Source organism: Polistes dominula, unplaced genomic scaffold (assembly GCF_049000335.1).
Source record: "Polistes dominula isolate Pdom_NZ unplaced genomic scaffold, Pdom_raw_medaka contig_27, whole genome shotgun sequence".
Lineage (NCBI taxonomy): Eukaryota > Metazoa > Arthropoda > Insecta > Hymenoptera > Vespidae > Polistes > Polistes dominula.
The window spans coordinates 4,387,501-4,408,894 of NW_028300906.1; the positions used below are offsets into that span (position 1 = coordinate 4,387,501).

The following is a 21,394-nucleotide window of genomic DNA, read 5'->3' on the forward strand; positions in this document are numbered from 1 at the left end:
CAAAAAATAATATAATAGAAAATACATGGAGCAAGGAAGAATGTAAATGGAAAAAAAAAACAAGGTGATTTAATTCGTTAACGAATGAAATGAATTTTACGGACAATAAGAAACATAATAAATAAGTTGTGGGTGGTGGTGGTGGTGGTGGTGGTGGTGGGATAAAAGTTTCAGAAAAATTGTATTAATTAAAAAAAAAAAAAAAAGAAAATATAAAAATATTAATTATGTGTGGTGCCGTGACCATCAGGAATCATCGACGTTTTATTTATATAAAGAATTGTTTTTTTATATAATAATATATATTCTTTTTTCAATATATATATATTTAATTTTTTTTTTTCTAGGAACTATCAAACTTTACGGCCTCGCACGACTCAAAAATAAATTTCAAAAAAAAAAAAAGAAAAAGAAACAAAACAGTAAAAACAAAACGAAAACAAGGAAACAAATGAAAAATTAAAATGTATTTTTATAATACTCATTGACTCATGTAATAATTGCACAAACATAAATTGATATTTTATATATCATCCGAAATTAATATAAATACAAAATATAAAACGTAATCTTATAAACAATTCGTGATAATTATGTACTTACCAACGATAGTTGATAACACGCGAAAACAAACAAACAAAAAAAAAACAGAAAATAGAAAAACACTAATAAAAAATTATTCTACAAAAAAAAAACGCGATGTTCGACCGACTCGATTTTATTCGTCGTGTGTATGTGTGTGTATGTAATAGTAGTAGTAATAGTAGTAGTAGTAATAGCAGTAGTACTAGTAGTAGTAGTATCGTGTGTAAATGTAAAAAAAAAAAGTTTTTTTCTGTTTTGTTTTTTTATGCTTTTTTTTTTGTTTTTGTTTTTCTTTTTTAAGGCAAATTCACTCAGTTCAACGTCAAATATATTCGAGACGATTGTATAATAATCAATTATTATTGGTTGTTTCCTCTCAGGTGTTAGGTGATGTTCTCTTGAAATGTTGTTCGGCTTGATGAGCATGAAGTATGAAAGCCTTGAAAGCAGCAAACGGACAAAGTGGACACTTGAATTGCGGTGGCTCGCATTTGTGTTTCAAATAGTTGCTCCACATCTTGTAGAATTTGCTGCACATCGTACAGGTGTAGCCAAGTATCTGATCACCTATGTACATCTTCCGGTATGCTGCAACCCAAAATGATTCAGATTAGTCCATTAAAATATGACCATTTATTTTTCAATAATACAAAATATTATGTGAACATTCATTTCATTTTTTGTTTTTTTTTTAAATATTTTTCTTTTTTCTTCTTCTCTCTTTCTCTCTCTCTCTCTCTTTTTTCTATATTTTTTCTTTTTAACTTTTTATTATTGGTAATCAAAACACAACACACACACTTGAAAAAACACTGCTGCTTCTTCGCTGCATTTATTTATTTTTTTTTTTTTTATTATATTATTAATATTATATTGTTGTTTCAATTTTTTGATTGGTTTTCTCTTTCTTGTTTTATTTATTTATTTATTTGTTTGATTATTTTTCCTAAATACTAGAGATTGATTAAGAGAGAAGCAACATTATTATCATTGGTAATATTCTATTTTATATATTTTGTTTTTAAATCTATGTTCATTAGGGATGCAATTTTAATACTAACCTAAGGGATGAAAAGAGGGTAACACAATGGTTTATAATTATATTTTATTATTGCTCTTATTATTAATAATACTTCTTCTTTCTTTTTTTTTTGTTTTTTTATCTACGTTGCTGTATAGAAGGGTTGGGTTAAAAAATAAACAAAAAAAAAAAGAAAAAAAGAAAATGAAAAAGAGAAAAGAAAAAGAAAAATTTAAAAAAAAAGAGACAAGACAAGAATGGAAGACATATTTGTTTTTTTTCGGTATATTTGTTTTCGATCCTCTTGCGAGATACTTAAAATTATTTTCAATTTATTATCAATTAAGATAATTATTGTATTTATTATTTATCGTATTAATACATATATCAATTTTTCTTTTTATCTCTCTCTCTCTCTCTCTCTCTTTTTTCAGAAACATAATTGTAAAGATGATTAATTTTTTTCTTAGTTTTTTGTTTTGTTTTGTTTTTATTTTAACAACGACGAAAAACATTTCATTCCGGTTCCATGTTCAATTTCATACGAATCATCGATAATCTTATAGGAACATTATTATTTATGTTTAGATCTTATTCAATAATTAATCTATTTAATAATTATTCTAATCGTTAATTACAAAATAGTAATGATTATATAAAAATATAGAAGAAGAAGAAGAAGAAGAGACAAAAATAAATAATACGAAATATTAAAAGGATGAGTGAAAATTGATGCTTGAAAAAATAAGACAAAAAGATGAAATATTTAATTACTTCCTTTTTACGAGTTTCAAGGGTTTTCTTAATAATAATAATAATAATAATAATAATAATAATAATAATAATACAAATATTATTTAGATAAAGGAAGAAATTGTTAAAAGATAAAAGATAAAAGATAAAAATAAAAATAAAAATATAAAGAAAAGAAGGTGTGGGAAATGGAAACCAAGTAAAAAATCAACATTTAAGATTTTGTATACTTAAATGGACGCGTCTTCGGTTTGATGAACGTAATGAAGGTGACGTTTGTTTCTGTGAATTACTATGCGCCATTGATAGGGACTACTGTAAGGGCAATAGTCGCATACAAATTTCGGTTTCGAATAAAGGCATTCGAATTTTCTATGCCTCCACAATGATCTAGCAACGGCGTAACTTTTTCCACAAATTTCACAAACGAACGATTTATTATCGTTGCCTTTATTGTTCTGATCGTCTCTTTGAATTAATTGATGAACATTTCCATGATGATCGTTGTTGTCGTTATTAGATTGTTGAGGATAAGTATATTGTTGTTGTTGTAGTAGTAGTTGTTGTTGTTGTTGTTGTTGTTGTTGTTGTTGTTGTTGTTGTTGTTGTTGTTGTTGGGGATGATGATGATGATGATGCATAGGTTGATTGTTGTTGTTCATCGTCACCATTGTATCTAACGTATACATTCGAATATCCTCGTTGTTATTAGTCGTCTGCCATGATTTTGAATCAACTGAAACAATAAAATCAAATATATTTGTTAAAACAAAACGAATTAAGCAAAATGATAACGTAAATCAAATGAAATCAAATGAAATATAATAAGGGGAGTTGCAGGTAACAAAAAGAAAAATAAAAAAAATAAAATATAAAAATAAAGAAATATTTTTAAAACAAACACCATAAACGTTTTTTTTGCTTTACTTATTATGTTGCAAATGAAAAAGGAAAAACCATCTCCTTAAAAAAAAAAAAAAAAAACAAAGGAATTACAAAATTGTCGTCAGACTTATTAAAAAATTAACGATGATATAATAAATTTTCCTTGACGTGTGTGTATGTTCATATATATATATAATTGTTATTATTATTATGATTATTATTATTATTATTATAATTTACACTTCTATATATCTTTATATCGAAATATTATTGTTCTATTTTCATTTTGTTTTGTATATGAATTAAATATATCGATATACATATTATTGAATTAAATTCAATTTGGAATGAATTATTTGAAATAATATTTCTGATGACATATCGTAATTGCATAATAATTTATATAATCGTATTTATATAATCGTATTTATATAAATAAAACATAATATCGTTCCATAAGAACGTAGAATTGAATACACATAAATCACGAGTATCAAATAATTTTCATTAATATTTTAATACTTTTGACAAGGCTTGCAGATAAAACAAAAGAAAAAAAAAGTAATAGAAAAAATATATTTGATATAATACTATCAAAATAAAAAAAATAAAAAGGCCAACCAACATCATGGTTGTTGTTTTACAACAATTTTACACATTTATTTTATATTATTTTAATGATTATTATTATTATTATTATTATTATTATTATTATTATTATTATTATTATTATTATTTGCGATGAAATGTTTTCATGTGTCTCCTAACGCAAAATGTGTAATTGCTAGAAAAATTGCATAATTCGCAACGTACTCTATCATTTACAAGATCGTGAATATTTCTAACGTGTCTTTCCATGTTAGCTTTGTACACACTTGTATAACCGCAATATTTACAATTGTAACATGCACTATTGTTCTTTGGATTTTTCTTACAACCAGTTTGCATGTGCTTTTTTAAACCGTTTAAGGAATATCTTTTGCAACAAAAATCGCAAACGTATCTATTGTTTATGGGATTGTTATCGTTGTTATCATCAACCCCGTCATTGACATTATCATTGTTATCTTGAATTGGATCATATTCGTCTAACAATTCGTTCGTTGGATGATTTTTCGCGTTGGTATCTTCATCACTCAGCCGATAATAACCATGATGATGGTAGTCTTTTGTAACAATATGATTCCAACCGTCTTCTGTAACAAAAACGATTACAACATTTTTTTCCTTACGTTTAATACGTTCGACTTATATATAAATTATATGTTTTAAAAGAAAAATAAAGAAGAATATTAATCAATTAGTAAATTTATTATATATATTTTTGTGTATACTCTGTGTGTTGTGTGTGTGTGTGTGTGTGTGTGTGTATGTGTGCATGTGTCTCTAACAAGTTATTAAGAAATTTTCCTGATGATTTTATTTTTATTATAAATTATTACAATTATTCTTATTATAATATAAATCATCGTCGCGCGCGAATATATGTTATATCATATAACATATATGTAACAAAAACTATATAAAAAAAAAATTATATAATATTTCTTTTTTTATTTATATAAAATATATCATATATTATATATACATACACACACGTATATATATAAATGCAATTATGTATAAATACTGAATACTAATGTATACAGGATGTTCAACGTGTTGTACGAGAAAACTTTGGATACACTGTATATATGTAAATCGAAAAAGAGATTTATTTTAAAGTGTTCTCTAGTATATGAACAATTCAATTTACGGGAGTACACGAGAGTATACAAGGGTTGTGGTGGTAATTATTTGTTGAAAGACGGTGCCAAGAAAAAAAAAAAATTAACAAACTAAACAAATATAAAATAAAAGACAAAATTCTACCCAAAATATGTGAAAAAAATGTATTGTAAATATTTCATTATTGTAGGATTTGTCTTTGGTATAATTTTCTCTCATGTCTCAGGTGCGTCAATAAAATGTTCTTTCTGCTTGCCCTAGATTCGCAAATGTTGCAATTGAACATGTTCACTGGTGTACCGCATCCAATAATAATTTGTACGACAACGAAGACTTTTTCTTCTCGTACATCCTTTGTAACATTTTGAACAAATGAAATTCGTCGAGTCTTTCGAAATATTTCAATTCCAAACATTCTTCCAATTGCTTAGTTATCATTTTTCCCCTAAAAAAAAAAAAAAAACAATTTCACAAGTTATAGTATTAGTATTACGAACGGTATATACAATATATGCAGGGTGTCTCAAACATATAACTTTTTTCACGATTTTTCAATTAATTGAGAGATAACCTGACAAAAAAATACTTTAAACAAATAATTTTGATCGACGATGTTATATTTGCGTTTAAACGTTAACATTTTTTTTTACCGTATATTTTTATATACCAATCGATGATCCAGAAAAGAAAAAAGAATAAATAGATAGATAGATTTTTTAAGTTTAATTTAAAAAAAAAAAAACAAAACAAACAATAAACAAAAAAACTAAAATAGTCTCTCGTTTGTCATTACCCTAAATAATAGAACACCGTGATGGCGCATTGCGTGATGGTTGAGTTGAGTTGTAGTTTTTGATTTATGGGGACAATAAGGACACGTTATTTGCGGTTCCATTTGACAGAAGTAGTTCATGTGTCTCGCCAAATTCTTCCAATTACTCAAACGTCTCGAACATTTGCAACATCTCAGGGTTTCCTTGCATTTTCTCCTTATGTTGGTTGGCAGTTGATTGGAATAGAGTAATTCTTTATTTGCTGAAACAATATTTAACAAAAAAAACGTTGTATCATGCTTGTGTTTGTTTATAAAATTAACACACTTATTTTCGTTCTGTTGCTTTTTTTTTGTTTGTTTTTTATTTTACATTTAATTTTTATCTCGATATAATAATATTTTTATTAATATTAAACAATTTGAAATTATTTCTAACGTTTGTATCTATATCCGTGTTTGCGTTTGTGCACGTATATACGTATGTAATATGTGCGCGCGTGTGTGTGTATACGTTATTTCCTCGATATTTTTATTATTTTATATATCTGCTTACACGCCAGTGTGTTTGCATATGTATATACATATATACATATTTATTTGATAATTCATTTACATACATTTATAATAAAAATTAATGACGTTTACTAATTGTACTTTGGACAGAGAGAATAGATAGATAGATAGATAGATAGATAGATAGATAGATAGATAGAGAGAGAGAGAGAGAGAGAGAGAAATAGAGGGAGATAAAAGAAAAAAAAAACGATAAAAAGAAATTAATTTCTTAAAATTTTTACACAACTACCATCACCGTCTTATTAATGATAAACAATTATTATTACAAGATAAAACAACGCTTATATTGATATAATTATTCGTTCTATAATATTCGTTCGTTCGTTCGTTCTTTCTTTCTTTCTTTCTCACCTTTTTTTTTTTTTTTAATTTTTATTTTCGCATACAAAATAATACACGCATACATACAATATTCAAATTAAAAACAAAAACAAATAAAAGAGACAAAGCACGCGACAGAGTTAGAAATTTGTTTTAAATATAACACACACACACAAAAAAACATTTCATATTAATACAAAACAACAAATTAGATTATTAATTTGTACCATTGAATTTCAGTACGATTATTATTATTATTATCTTAATTTTCTTTTTTTTATGTATATATTTATTTTCGTTGTTCTTTCGTCTTTTTAATTAAGAAAAAAAAAAAATAATAAAAAAGAAAAGAAAAATAATTTTTACAATTTGTCAACTTTTCAGCACCCATCATCAACGTCGTAACAAAACATATTAAAAATAGTTTCACATTAAAATAACATATGTATTAAAATAATAACATTCGTTCTCGATAACGTTCTATTCATTATTTTCATTAATTTAAACTTATCATACATACAATATGAATTATATAATATTATACGAGACATATATTTTAATTAAACATTTTTTTTATCGAATAAATCTAATAATTTTGTTTTTTATTCTTTGTTTATTTTTCATTTTCTAATACTGCTTTTTCTTTTTTTGGTTAATATACAAAATTGTATTTTTCATTCAAATTAACAACTAGGATATCACAAATTTTTGTCCAATTTAACACATTCGCGACTGGCATATTTTTTCCTTTTTTTAATATTCACAATGAGTACTGGCAAAAATTATGAATTATTTAAATTTATATTTAAATAATAAAATATAATAATAATATAAAATAATAAAATATAATTATTTAAATATTATATACAAATTTATTTATATTAAATTTTTAAAATTTACAACTGACGTGAATTCACGTCAGCGGTCGCGAATGTGTTAATAATAATTTTACTAATAATTTTTCCTATTTTTTTTCCCTTCTTCTTCTTCTTTTTATTTTTCTAATTAATAATAACAGCCTAATCAGCCTAATAGTATCATCATCAAGAGTTTTACTTTTAATCTACTTTTGTTTGATACGTCCCTGTTTGTCCTCTTCACACATTTGGTTTTGAAACAATAGTGGAATATTTATTTAAAGATTATTATTATGCAAGCACTCATGTGTGTGTGTGTGTGTGTTGTTTAATGAGAGGTTTATTTAAAAAAAAAAAAAAAGAATCGGCAAATGAACTTAGATGATCAAAGGGTAACAAGGTGAAAAAACTAGCGAATTGAGTTGCACGTTTGTTTGTATGTATGTATATGTGTGCATGTATAATTAGAAGAACATTTAACGAGAGCCTCGAAGATTATAATGAGTTGCGTGTATTATTGAAATAATTGTATTAATTTATAAAGTTTATTATTAACTTAGATATTCGTTACATCACACATATTAAATTGCAATCAAATTTAATCCTACAATGATGATGATGATGATGATGATGATGATGATGATGAAGATAATGATAATGATAATAATCTTAACCCTAATAATAACAATATTTTACATAAATTATCGAATAATTAAGGCACGTCATCGAAATATTTAATATCGGTGATATACGATTTGTTTATTTCTTTTTCTTTTCATTTTTTTCTTATCTTTGTTGCAAATTAATATTTAATAAAAATATAACAATAACGTTTATTAGATATTATTAAAATAAGATTTACAACTAAAATAGACAACTGACACAAGGATGACAAATTCCAAAGGTAGGAGGGTTGGGAATATTTTGGTAATGAACTTTTGAGTTCCTAGTGTCCATTCAATAATAATAATAATAATAATTCTAATAATAATTCTAATAATAATAATAATAATAACAATAACAATAACAATAACGTTAGAAAAATTTGTTATCAAAAAGAAATCAAATAAAAAGAAAAAGACAATGAACGTGATCGATGACATCGAAGGCGCTGATAACGAAGAGAAACAAACGTGTATAAAATAAAAGAGAAAAAATGATGCTAATAATAATAACAATAATAATAGTAAAAAAAAAAAATAATAATAATAATATTAAAATGTGAAACAAGATGATGTATATATTGGTGCATGAAAATTTTCTTTTTTTTCCTAGATTAAATCATTGTACTTTGTTTTTTTTTTTAATTTCAAATAACCAACGTAAGCGTCAAAATGTATTATTACATCACTTTGGTTATTAAAAACGAAGATGAACCAAAAATAAAAAAACAAACAAACAAAAACATAAAATCGTAGCTGCCAATAATAATCCATTAAACTCGCGTACTTCGCTTCAGTTCTCAGTTGTAAACCATTTCTGTAAATCAGGGATGAGCAACCCACGCCCTGTGGGCCGCATGCGGCCCGCTAAACGTTTATTTATATTACAGATATTCCTCCCGCTAATATATTAAGTTCTACCAAATTAATGCAACTTGTTGCAACATGCAATATGATTGCGATGTGTCCATGCTTGTCCATTTCAAATACTATTAAAGAAGTGTGATTTTGGCCTGCAAAAAAATTTCAAAATTTGGATAGACAAAAGGTTGCTCAACCCTGTTGTAAATGATTATTATTATTATTATTAATAAAAAAGAAAAAGAAAAAACAGAAACAAACAAAAAAAATTAAAATTAGAAAAAACAAAAAAAAAAACAGAAAGTAATCAACACAAGAATAAAAAAGATATTCTTTTATATATATATATATATATATATATATATATATATATATATATATATATATATATCTTAAAAAAAAAAAACAGAAAAAAATCTTTAATCCCTAATAAAATGTCCCGAATAATTCCCAAATAATATTATTTCTACCCGTTATTTATTTAAGTTTAAATTATAGACCTGTGTCAACCTGCTCCCCTTTCCACCCACCTCCCCCCAACATCAATTGAATTTTTATTGAAAGATATTTGAATTGTTTCCAGAAAAGTCATTTCTGTAGTCATTTTTACACCTATAGTCCCCAAACTTTACATCCTGAAACACTTCAAAATTCATTATTTAAAATATTAATTTATCTACTAACGTTGACTAACAATAATGAAATTACTTTAACAAATAAGTTAAATTATATCAGGTGTACAAATTGATTCGTCGTCTTTTTTTTTCTTTCTTTCTTTTTTAAACCCGATTATGACACGAAGTCTCGGCAAATAATTTTTTATTTCGACGATATGTCAAATATTTAATATTTAAAAACGACAATAACAAGTTATAAAAAATGGTACAGAGGGCTAATTATTTACTTTGAAACATTAAAATTAGTTTTAGAATAATATCGAGCCAATTCGAATTGAGTGATACATCACCCAATATTTAACACCGAAAAATTGATAAAATAAAAACAAATTTCTATCGACACAATTGTATTATTATTATTATTACAATTATTTCATACCCCCTTCCCTTACCAGTAATAATAATAATAATAATGTATGGTTGATTGGGGAGAAAAGAAAAGAAAGAAAAAAAGTGTAAGCTAACTGAACCGTTGAGTTTTCAACAAATTTTGAAATTGTTCCTTGTGAAATTTTTTCAAATGTCTTATGCGACTACAATTTTGCGTGAACCTTCCGTGACAAAAGTAACAATAAAATTTTCTTTCAACTCCGCATTCGTTTTTAATATGGCGTACCAAATTTCCATCAGTAGCGTAAGATCTTCCACACCTGCATTTGTATTTGCCGTTGGTATTTCTTATCTTACCGCATACGGTTTTTTGATGGCGTTTCATCGAATAGATGTGAGTGAAACCCTTGAAACATCTTGAACACAAATAAGGCTTGTCCGTTTTGCATTTGATGTAATCTGAAATAATATATCGAGAACAAACATTTACTTTTTTAATAAAGTCATTTTAAGTAAAAACTTCATTTTTACATATATATAACACATATATAGAGAACAAATTCAATTATACATATATTATATTACATATACGTAGAAATTCAGTTGTAATTAAAGAAAGTTGTAGATTAAAGAAGAAAAAAAAATTAAAAAAAAAAAAACAAAAAAAAAAGCAAAGAAATGCTATTTTTTTCTTCTCGTTTAAACAAAAACGGAAAGATGTTTTATTATTTTTTTTTTTTTTTTTACGTACGTATGTTGGATTCAAGAATAGATTATTATTCATCTAATATTAGTAATAATAATAATTATTATAATAATCATATTAATAATAATAAAAGATAAGAAGATATAAAGTTGGGAGATCTCGTGATCACCGGATTTTTGTTTCTCTTATTGAAGAAGAAAATAAGATAAGGTTCTTAATATAAGTAAGAGAGACAGAGAGAGAGAGAGAAAGAGAGAGAAATAGATATATGTATATCTATTTATAAATAATATAATACGTACTACTTTGTTAAATGCAGGATCAATCTTCCAAGAAGTATAAACTGAGGTTTAACATTAATTCTTTCCAATCGTTATTTTATATAATTTTTATAAATAAATTGTTAGAATTAATTTCTTTTTTATTTTCACGTATGTTTGATCAAAAAACCTATAATAATATTTTTCCAAAAAAAAAACAAACAAATTATTATTAATATATTTATTCGACGGGTAGAAGCAACAATTTTTATTGAAATATGAAATAATAAACCCTGACGCAACCGATGATTTTTGCAAAAAAAAATCCTTGGTAAAAAATATTCCAGAAATCGATCGGAAAGATTTAATTACAGGTAGAGGTAAAGTAATATTTAAAATAAAAAAAGAAAAGTTATGAGAGAGATAGAGATAGAGAATGAAAATATGTTTGATAAAAATATAATAATTGGAAGATTTTAATATAAACGTTATTAAAATTATTTTCAATATATTATAACTTTTTTAGTTGAAATATTATTATAAATATAAAAAATAATTTAAATCAATACTGCTTTAATGCCATTTCATTTATTTCTTAATTTAATAATCTTAAAATGATTAAAAAGAAAGAAAATGAGAAGTAGGATAATTAATGGGACACAATTGTTTTGTTTCAATTAAATAAACGAAAAAGAAAGAATTATTTGCAGGATTTTGAAATAATAATGTTGAATAATAATAATAATATCTTGAAGTTTTTTATAACGCAAGTGGTACGTTATGTATGTACAAGGTGTCTTATTTAAACGAGATCCTTTTTTATTTTTTTTCCCCATTCTAACCATAATACATGTAAATGAAAATGATAAAGCGAATAATTAAAAATAATTTATTTCAACATCTACTGCCATAACTAAGAATTAAATTGGATAAAAAAAAACACAAAAAAAAAACAGGATTATTATAAGAAAAAGAAAAAAAAAGAAAAAAAAATTCACTTTACCTTGAAATCAACTCGCAAACATAATTAAAATGGGAATACCTCGTAAGGCGTTCCTCCATGTTTTACACTTTTTTTTTAAATTTTTCTTTGTTCGCGTTTGTACACGTCTTACAACTTTTGTACGAACCTTTCGTTGTTATTAATTTTACGTCTTATTACAACAACGTTCTCGTTTAAATTATACCACCCAGTATACATAAATCTTCATACGTTGACAAAATCATATTCACGATTAATAATTATCCATAAAAAAAAAAACCGTAGTTCGTTCTTGTTGTTAATAAACAAACACTGCTTGATTATAATATTAATAAAATATATATAAAGAAAGAGAATAAAATAAAACAATAAATGAAAATGTTATTAATTGTTGTTGTTCACACAATTTGCAAATCACTACTGCTTTCGTCAATTATAACAAAAACAACAATAATAATATTAATAATAATAATAATAAAGTCTCGTTAATATTTTTCACTTGATCAAAAATCTTCGGGAAAAAAAAAGGAAAAAACAAAATTATATATTTTCCACTGTGTCACTATTATTTTATTTAATTAATTGTTTTTTTTTCTTCTTTTGTATCGGAGGAAAAGCGAAAAATATATATTCTTCAACATGATGATCAACACTGTAATCTTATTTTTGTTTTATCTTCGTTCGTTGTTAATGGTGATTGATTAGTTGCACAGAAACTGAAGAATAATATAAATATCTTCCAATTGTTAACATATTTTTTCTTCCAAGATTTGAAGGATCTTCCAATGAAGGAATATTTTCAATCTTCTTGTAAAATGAAGTTTTTCTTCTTCTTCTTCTTCTTCTTCTTTTTCTTCTTCTTTTTTCTTCTTTTTCTTCTTTTTCTTCTTTTTCTTCTTTTTCTTCTAATAAGACGAATTTTGATGTATCCCAGCAAATAAAAGTCACATAGAAAAATTTTCATGGAGATATTTTGATCTTCTTCATGTCAATCTTCGGACGGATGATTTATCTATTTATAATTCCTGTTTTTGAACACTTAGAAATTACATGAAACAAATCAAAATGATATCACATTATAATTATCAATTATAATTATAAATTATATTAAGAAAGAAAATGTTTTTCTCAACAAAAAGAAAAATATAATTTTTTTTATATTGTTATTACTATTATTATATTTATTTGAAATATTTACAAGTAATTTTTTCATCGAGTAAAAATAAAAAAAAAAAAATTGGTCAGAATAAATTCGATGAAAGTTCCTAAATGATTCAACGAACCATAATTACATATATTCGTTAATTAATTACAATTATTTATTTTCTTTTCTTTTTATTTTTTGGACGAATAATTTGGTTGTTTTACGATCTGAAAAATAAACGAAAAAAATATTTAACAAATATTATTTACGATTAAATGAAATAAATCGTAAAGGATAAGGAAAAATTTATGATTATTAGTAGAGGGACACGAGGTAATTAGTCTGTTAATCCTGTAGAAAATTAGGAATACTTTTATTCTCTAATTTATAAATATTTATGATTAATTAATTAAATAATAATTAACAAAATCAATTAATGAAAAAGAAAACGAAAAAGAAGGAATTGTTTGAAAGGAATTGTTTTTATTTTAATGAAGGATTGTTTTAAATCATATCGAGTTTATGAATGGTTGATAGGTGACGTTGAAGGCTTGACTTTTGTGTGAAATTGTTGTTGCAGTAGTAACAAGGAAATTGTCGTTTGCCACCGCATTCCCATCTCATATGACGGCGAAGATTACAAAGCATCGTGTAACTTCTCCCACATTGTTGGCAGATGTAACGTGACGTTAACAAACCATCTGTATTAACAAAGAAAACAAAACAATCGTTTTAATCTTTCAAGTTAATCCAATTTTCATTTTAAAAACCATTTTTTCTACATACACGTGACATGGGAAAGTGATTAATATTATTAATTAAAGTTGTTCACAAAATATTATTAATTAAAGTTGTTCACACATTTTTAACCCTTTCGCTCCGGAATGGTTGAAACAAAAAATATCATCGCTGAATACCATTTTGTTTTTTTCCTATTTGATTCGTGTATTTTTCAGGAACGTATGTATATATATATGCGACCATCAGAGTGAAAGAGTTAAAATCATTTGTAATTTGTGTTTTTTTTTCCACTTTTCTTTTTTTGTTTCACTATTTCAAACTATAATAATGACAATATTAAATCAACGGATCTACCCTTCTCTTGCCCGATTAAAAAAGCAAGTGCATAAATAAGCGTGTGTAAAAACAATGTATATATGTATGTATATATATATATATATATGTATACACATTTTTCTTTTTTTTATTCGTTGTTGATTTCATCTTCGTCATCGATGCTGGTGATTGGTTGGATGGATTCCTTTTTCTTATTCTTTTTTTTTCTTTTTATGCTAAAATCATTTTATTAACAAATATCTTCGATAGATGAATGACCCGCATTGATTAGATGAATGAATTGAATAAGAGAGAGAGAGAGAGAGAGAGAGAGAGAGAAAATGAAATATTTAAAAAAAGCAAAATAGATAGACAAAGTTTAATGCCGTAATTTTCTTTTTTCTTCGAGTTTAGAAGAAATCGTTGATCTTCCATGTTGATTAAAAATTTTCTTAGTTGTTTCTTCCCACGACGATGGATGGATGTATATATATATATCTGAAAATCAATTTACAAAATCGTAAAGTTTAATTAATCATCGAAATTTAGATTTCCAACGAATTGTACCTCTTTTTTTCTTTTCCCTAGAATACTTTCACGAAATTCTCGTACCTGTTAATTAGGCATCCATTATCATATGTTGAAGAAGAATGATCTACAAATGAAAAAATAATCACAATAATAATTAATAATTAATAATAATAATAATAATAATAATAATAATAATAAAAATAATAATTTTAATAAATTATTATAAAATAGAAATGAAATAACGATGGAATATATTTTCTTTCGAAACGATTAAAAATATTTATTTGACCTGTCACAAAATCTTTGGGATATATTTTTTCAATGAGAATATTAAAAAATAAGGAAAAAAAAAAGAACAAATTTTCGTTTAGTTCAATTAAAAAACGCGTCTTTTAAAATATATATATGCACACACTCACTCACAGAATGAAAAAAAAAAGAAAAAGAGACAAACAGACATACGCATAATACACACGTTCACTAAATTTTTCTATTTACAATATCAATAATATAATATCATTATAATTTATATATATATATAAATATTTTAATTTTCAAATTAATTTCAATTTCCTTTAAAAATTTGTCTTGGAATGATGAACCGTGGCTTTAGATAAGTGTTATGTCGACGATATACATGACGTCGATAATCGATCAACTTTATGAATTGGGATGAACACACATAACAGTTTACTACGATCTTCTTAATCCCATCTGAAATTAAATATAAAAATAATTACATTAAAAAAAAAGTAACATCATGATATTTGCTTTTCTTTCTTTTTTTTTTTTCCTTATATCTATGTTTTATATATTTAAAATTTGTTTATTTGTTATTTGTTTTTTATTTTTTTTTTATTTGGAAATAAAAATTCTTGCACGATAAATGAATAATTACAAAATAATTTATTATATAAATCCTTGTTGAATATTTATTTGCGCAAAAATAAATCGGCATAATTTTTTTTTTAACGCATTACGATAAACCTCGTATGAGATTATGCCGAATAATTTTTGCCAAATAGTTACTGTAATTATTTTTTTTTTTTTTTTTTTTTGGAAATAAAAATATTTCATGTATTATCTCAACATAAAAACAAATGGACAATAGGAAGTAAATACAATTAAATTGGTCATTATAATTTATAACACACACATATATATATATATATTTCGAAACGCAATAATTTATTGAATAATTTCATTTAATTAATTTTCAATCGATCTATCCTTTTTTTTTAATAATTATGATAAATACCTCTCATTATCTTTTTTCTTACACACTTTGACAAATATTTTTCCATCCAATTGATGCACACAGGAATCACGAGGAGGAAACTTTTCGTCGATTATTTTCTTTTATTTAAATCAAATTGACCCATAACAAAAAAAAAGAAAAAAACAAAAAAAAATAGATAACAATATTAAAAGGAAGAGTAACCAGGTAAAAGATTATTATTTAAACAAAAAAAAAGAAACCACAGAAGAAATATTTTTTGTGATATTCTTGTTTTTCTTTATCTTTTGATAAATTCAATTAACTCGTGACATTAAAAGAAAAAATAAGAAAAAGGAAAGAAACTAACTCACTGAACGAAATAATATAATAACAGTAAGAAATATACTTTTTTTTTCCGTAATATTTCTCGTTGTGGTTTGAACTCGTTGAAATACTACGATCAACTGACTCAACCGAACAAACGAACGGAACCAATCGTATGAATTAATGATATTTTCATAATTCAGTTGACCTTATACGTCGACATTAGCGATAATAACCAAGTCACGAAGAGACACCACACTACTAACGTTTATTTAGTTTTCTTTTCTTGATAACGACGAGGAACTTATTATTCGTTTTATTTTTTTTTTTTATTTAAAATAATGATTCCCTTTCGGGATACATGGGGTGCGTCGACCCGTTTTAATATAATACCTCTTTACAAATATACATTTTTACAAATACACCTATACACAAGTACACCTTTATTAACTTCTTCTTACTACCACATCCTCTTAACACCGCTCTCTCCTCCTACATAATTCCTTCATCCATTCCATTCCCTTTCCCTCCTCTCCCATCAACACTTCTATCCTCTCTTCCGTTTCCGAATAGTTACATTCCCTCATCACATGCATTCCTGTCTCTTTCTCTATCCCACACAATCTGCACATAATCTTCTCATCCTCTTTTATCCAGTATCTGCTTGCCCTCCATTCATTCCCTAATCTGAATCTTGCCATCATTTTCAATTTTTTCCCTTTACTTTTTTCTTGCAGATATTTTGGTATCCCTTCTGTTTTCCATCTTCCATATTCCCTGTTGTACTTTGATTCCTCTATCCTTTTGTCCCTTTCCTTTCTTTCCTCTTCTACCACTTTATTTCTCCATATCTCTGCCACATTCTGTCCATTATCATCTCTTGCCTCTGCTTTCCATCTGTTTAGTCCTGCTCTTTCATACATTTTTTTCCTCAATCTACCCATTCTCGTTTCCTCCCATTTCTCCCTATCCATCTCTCTCCTTCAATGTCTCAGAAGTTCATTTTCCGCCCTCTTAATCTTTTCTTCATACTTAATCACCCTTACTCTTGCTTCCACTGCTATTCTTTCCACCTCCGTTTCTTCCCTTATCAAATATCCCGGTACACTTAAATCCAGTCCTAGTATATTCCTTAAGTACCTCTTCTGTATTCTTTCCAACTCCTTCCTCCCCTCTATCCCCCAAATTTCCATTGCATACATGAATATACTCTTTACCATCGCATTGAACATTATCATTCTCCTCCTAAAGTCTCCACCAAATTTCTTCTCTCCAATGCTCCATACTTGTACCATAGCTGCTGCTGCTCTCCTTCTTACATCCTGAATATGCGACTCTTCCTTGTTATTGTACCTAAACGTGTATCCTAGATACTTGAACTTCCTTACCTCCTCTATCTCTTTCCCATTATAGAACCACTCTCTTTTCTTTCTGCTCCTTCCCTTACTGAACATCATCACCTTCGTTTTTTCCGTGTTTACTTCCAGATCCTTTCTCTTGCAATATCTCCCCACGCTTTCCATCATTTTTTTTAGTTCCCCCTCCGTCTCCGCTATTATCGCCAGATCATCTGCGTACGCCAAGGTGTATATTCTCTTCCCCCCTATCGTTATTCCTCCCTCCTGTCTTCTCCGCAAATATTCCTCTATGTCCGCAATAAATATAATAAACAAGAGTGGGCTCAATGGACACCCCTGCCTCACCCCTTTCTCCGTCCAAAACTCCTCTGTTATCTTCTTCCCTACTCTTACCTTGCTCTTCGTTTCTTCATATATCTTCCCTACGTTGTAAATTATATCTTTACCCACCATCTTTTTCTCCAAATAGTCCATCAATTTCTCCCTATTTACCCTGTCAAAGGCTGCCTTCAAATCTACAAACATTACGAAAAGCTTTCCTTTCTCTTTGTTTATTGCCTTTTCTACTGCCGTCTTCAAAATATATATATTATCTATTCCCCCTCTACCTTTTCTAAATCCTGATTGTGTTTCTGGAATTAATTTTAACCTTTCTGCCTCCTCCCTTAATCTCTTTTCCACTATCGCTGCATATATCTTGTATGCTGTACACATCAATGTCACTCCTCTATAGTTACCTACTTCTTTTCTATCTCCCTTCTTGAAAATTGGACATACTATTCCTTCTTTCCATTCTTCTGGCCACCCTTTACCTTTCCATATATCATTTATGATTTTTCTTAATTTCTCCCTAACCTCCCTACTCGCATATATCCACACCTCGTTTCTTATCCCATCTACACCCGGACTTTTCTTTTTCTTCAGTTTCCTTATTGCTTGTTCCACTTCTACTATTTCTATTTCCTTCGTATCCTCTCCTTCTATTTCTATCCCCCTCTCCTGTCGTTTCCTCTCACCCGTCCCCTCATATTGCTTCATAAAGTGTTGTTTCCATTCCTCCATTGTTATATTCTCCTCTATCCTTTTTCTTTTACCTCTTTCCCTTCTGATGTATCCCCAAATCTCCCTCTCATCCTTTATTTCCATAACCTTCCTAATTTCTGTTTGCCTATATGCCTCCTCCTTCTCTTTGCATTTTCTCTTGTGTCTTTTCCTTTCAACTTTTCCCTCCTTAAATCCTCTCAGTTTTCTATTCAGGCTCGTTTTACTTTCTCTACATTCTCTATCCCACCATTTTTTCCTTTCCTCTCTCCATCTACCTGATTCTATTCTCTTTTTTGTTACTGCACTCTTTATTTTCTCTATCAATTCTACTAACTCTTCCTGCATTCCTTCTTTACCAAACTTTACACCTTCTAGCTTTTCTCTAAACTTCCTTATTCCCTCCTCTGACCAGTCTTCTATTTCAATCCTCTCCTTTTTCTTTCCTTCCTCTAGACTATCCACTATTTTTTCCCTTATCCTTATTTTTATCGGCATGTGATCCGATTCTGTTCTCTCTCCTATTTGCATTTCTTCTATCTCATCCCATGTTTCTTCATCCGTTATCGCATAATCTATGACGCTGCTTCCTATTTTGCTTACAAAAGTCCATTCCCCCTTTTCATCATTTTTCTTACTTCCGTTCAGTATCCCCAGACTGTTCTCCGCTACCATCTTCAGCAATTCATACCCCTGTGCGTTTATCACCCTGTCCTTTGATTTTCTTTTCTCCTCTTCCCCCATCCAGCATGTTCCTCCTTTATCCGAAATCCTTGCGTTGAAATCATCCACTATTAGCAACCTCTTTCCTTCCTTCCTTTCTGTGCATTCCTCCACTTCTCTCAGCTTTTCCCTCTCTCCCCCTCTGTTGTATACAATTATTATGTGCCAAATTTCTTCTTCCGCCATCCTTATCTCAAGCTGTATCATTCCCTCCTTACCTGCCTCTGCCTTCACAATCTCTAAATCCTTTCTTACTCCAGCAATCATTCAACCCCTGTATCTACCCTTCATTTTATCCTTCCTCGCCTCTTGCACTATCCAGTTGTAATTCCTTGGAAATGAATCCTCCGTCTTCTCCCACTCCTTCTTGTCTAACCACGTCTCTTGCAGTCCCAATATATCAAATTTCTCCAAATATTCCCAAAAGTCCTTCTCCTTGTTCCTTATCCCTGCTACATTCCATGCCATTATTCTCACCCTTCTCCCTTCCTTTGTCTCTATACTTTTCCCTTCTGTTTTTTTCCCTCCTCCTTCTTGCCTCTTCTTGTTTCTCTTCTTTCTCTCCCTTCCACCTAGTTCCTGTTCTCCTCTGTCATATAAAAACTCTGTTTCTCCTTCACTAGCTTCTTTTCTCTATCACTCCATCTATACCACACTCCGTCTATTTCCAATTTTCTATAACGTATTATCACCTTCCTTCCTTGCTTTCTTAATTCCCTCGCCTGGTTCACTATATCTCTTTGAACCATTCTCTCCTCCCTTGATCTGTCATGCTCAAAATATACCGGTTCATCTCCTAACTTCTTCTTATTTTGCATAATACTCTCCTTTTCTTCTCTCTTGCTCAGTTTCACTCTTATAATTTTCTTTTCATACCCCATGCGATTCGCTTCTTCTACCTTCACCTCTGTGTCCAATTTTCGCTTAAAAAAGGCCTCCATCTCTTTCTCCAAACCTTTTCTATCTCTTTTTAACCCCCTTATTATTACACATCTTTTTCTTTCCTCCGCCTCCCACTTTTCACATCTTCTTTCTACCTCTTTTACCCATTTCTCTACCTCCGTTTGTTTTCCTGCTTCCATTCTTAACTCACTACTGCCTCCCACAACCCCCTTGTTTCCTTCTTTTGTATTGTTCTCCCATTCCTGTAATTTATTGCTCCAATCCTGTAATTTTTCCTCTAGTCTTACTTCTAACTCTTGACTTCTTCTCTACCACTCCTTTCCCTTCCTTTCAATCTCCCTCGCCACTTCTTCCCTTATCTCCATCCTCAATTTTGCCACCTCTTTCTTTATCTCTCTCTCCACCTCCGTCATTTTATCCATCATAATCAACATCAACTCTCTGTCCGTCTTATTCGCATATTTTTCCTGTGACCCCTCCATTACTGACCCCCCACCTTCCTGTACTTTTTTTCGTCACCTTCTCCCTCTCCTCCGGCGAGTTCAACTCTCTCTTTCTCGATATCATCTCTCTTATGTCTCCTGTACTCTCTGATCTGTGCCTAGACCAGGTCAGCGCCCTGTTCGGTCTCCCTTTGTCCTTCTTCTTTTCCTCTTTTTCCATACTTACCTCTCCTGCGCTCCCTTCAGAACCCTTCTTTACCGACCGTCCTATCTCACTTTCCCTCAAACCACTCTCCCTCCCGTTGTCGTTTTTTGGCGCTTCTATCTCCATACGCTCTTCTTTTCTATAGTCACTCTAACCTCCACTACATTTTATACTTCACTCCTTTTCACCTCTACTTCTAACTAATTTCCACTCCTATTATCTCTTTCCACTAAGCCCTTTTTCCACCTCACTTTCCTCTATTTTTTCCCTCTATTAATCACTTTTACACTAATTCAAACTATATTTTCTCACACTACACTCACGCACGCTGTTTTCCCTTCAAGCGATCGACGCGCCTCATTATTCGTTTTATTTTATTTGTAAAAAAAAAAGAAAAATTGAAAAAAAAACAAGTTACGCAGATAAACCTATATAACAATCATAAAATACCAAATGATTATTTTATTT

General features: G+C 28.2%; 1 protein-coding gene across 9 annotated transcripts in view; it reads right to left on the reverse strand.

The window, feature by feature from the left end:
* The window catches only part of LOC107067525 (uncharacterized), a 21,466-nt gene extending 704 nt beyond the window's left edge, over positions 1-20,762 (reverse strand). Inside the window, exons 1-5 of one of the 9 annotated variants that reach the window (XR_016178913.1) lie at positions 15,969-20,762; positions 11,040-15,424; positions 10,318-10,490; positions 5,766-6,007; positions 4,779-5,417 (exon numbers count right to left, since the gene is read on the reverse strand). Coding sequence is in view for 4 of the 9 variants with exons in the window: in XM_089179533.1 (XP_089035659.1) it covers positions 2,590-3,048 (459 nt within the window). In the remaining 5 variants the exon portion in view is untranslated. Of the gene's footprint in view, positions 3,096-4,057; positions 4,198-4,778; positions 5,418-5,765; positions 9,394-10,317; positions 10,491-11,039 lie in introns of those variants that run through there. The other 8 variants (XR_016178914.1, XM_089179533.1, XR_016178915.1 and 5 more) reach the window with 8 other exon arrangements.
* Positions 20,763-21,394: the final 632 nt, after the last annotated feature.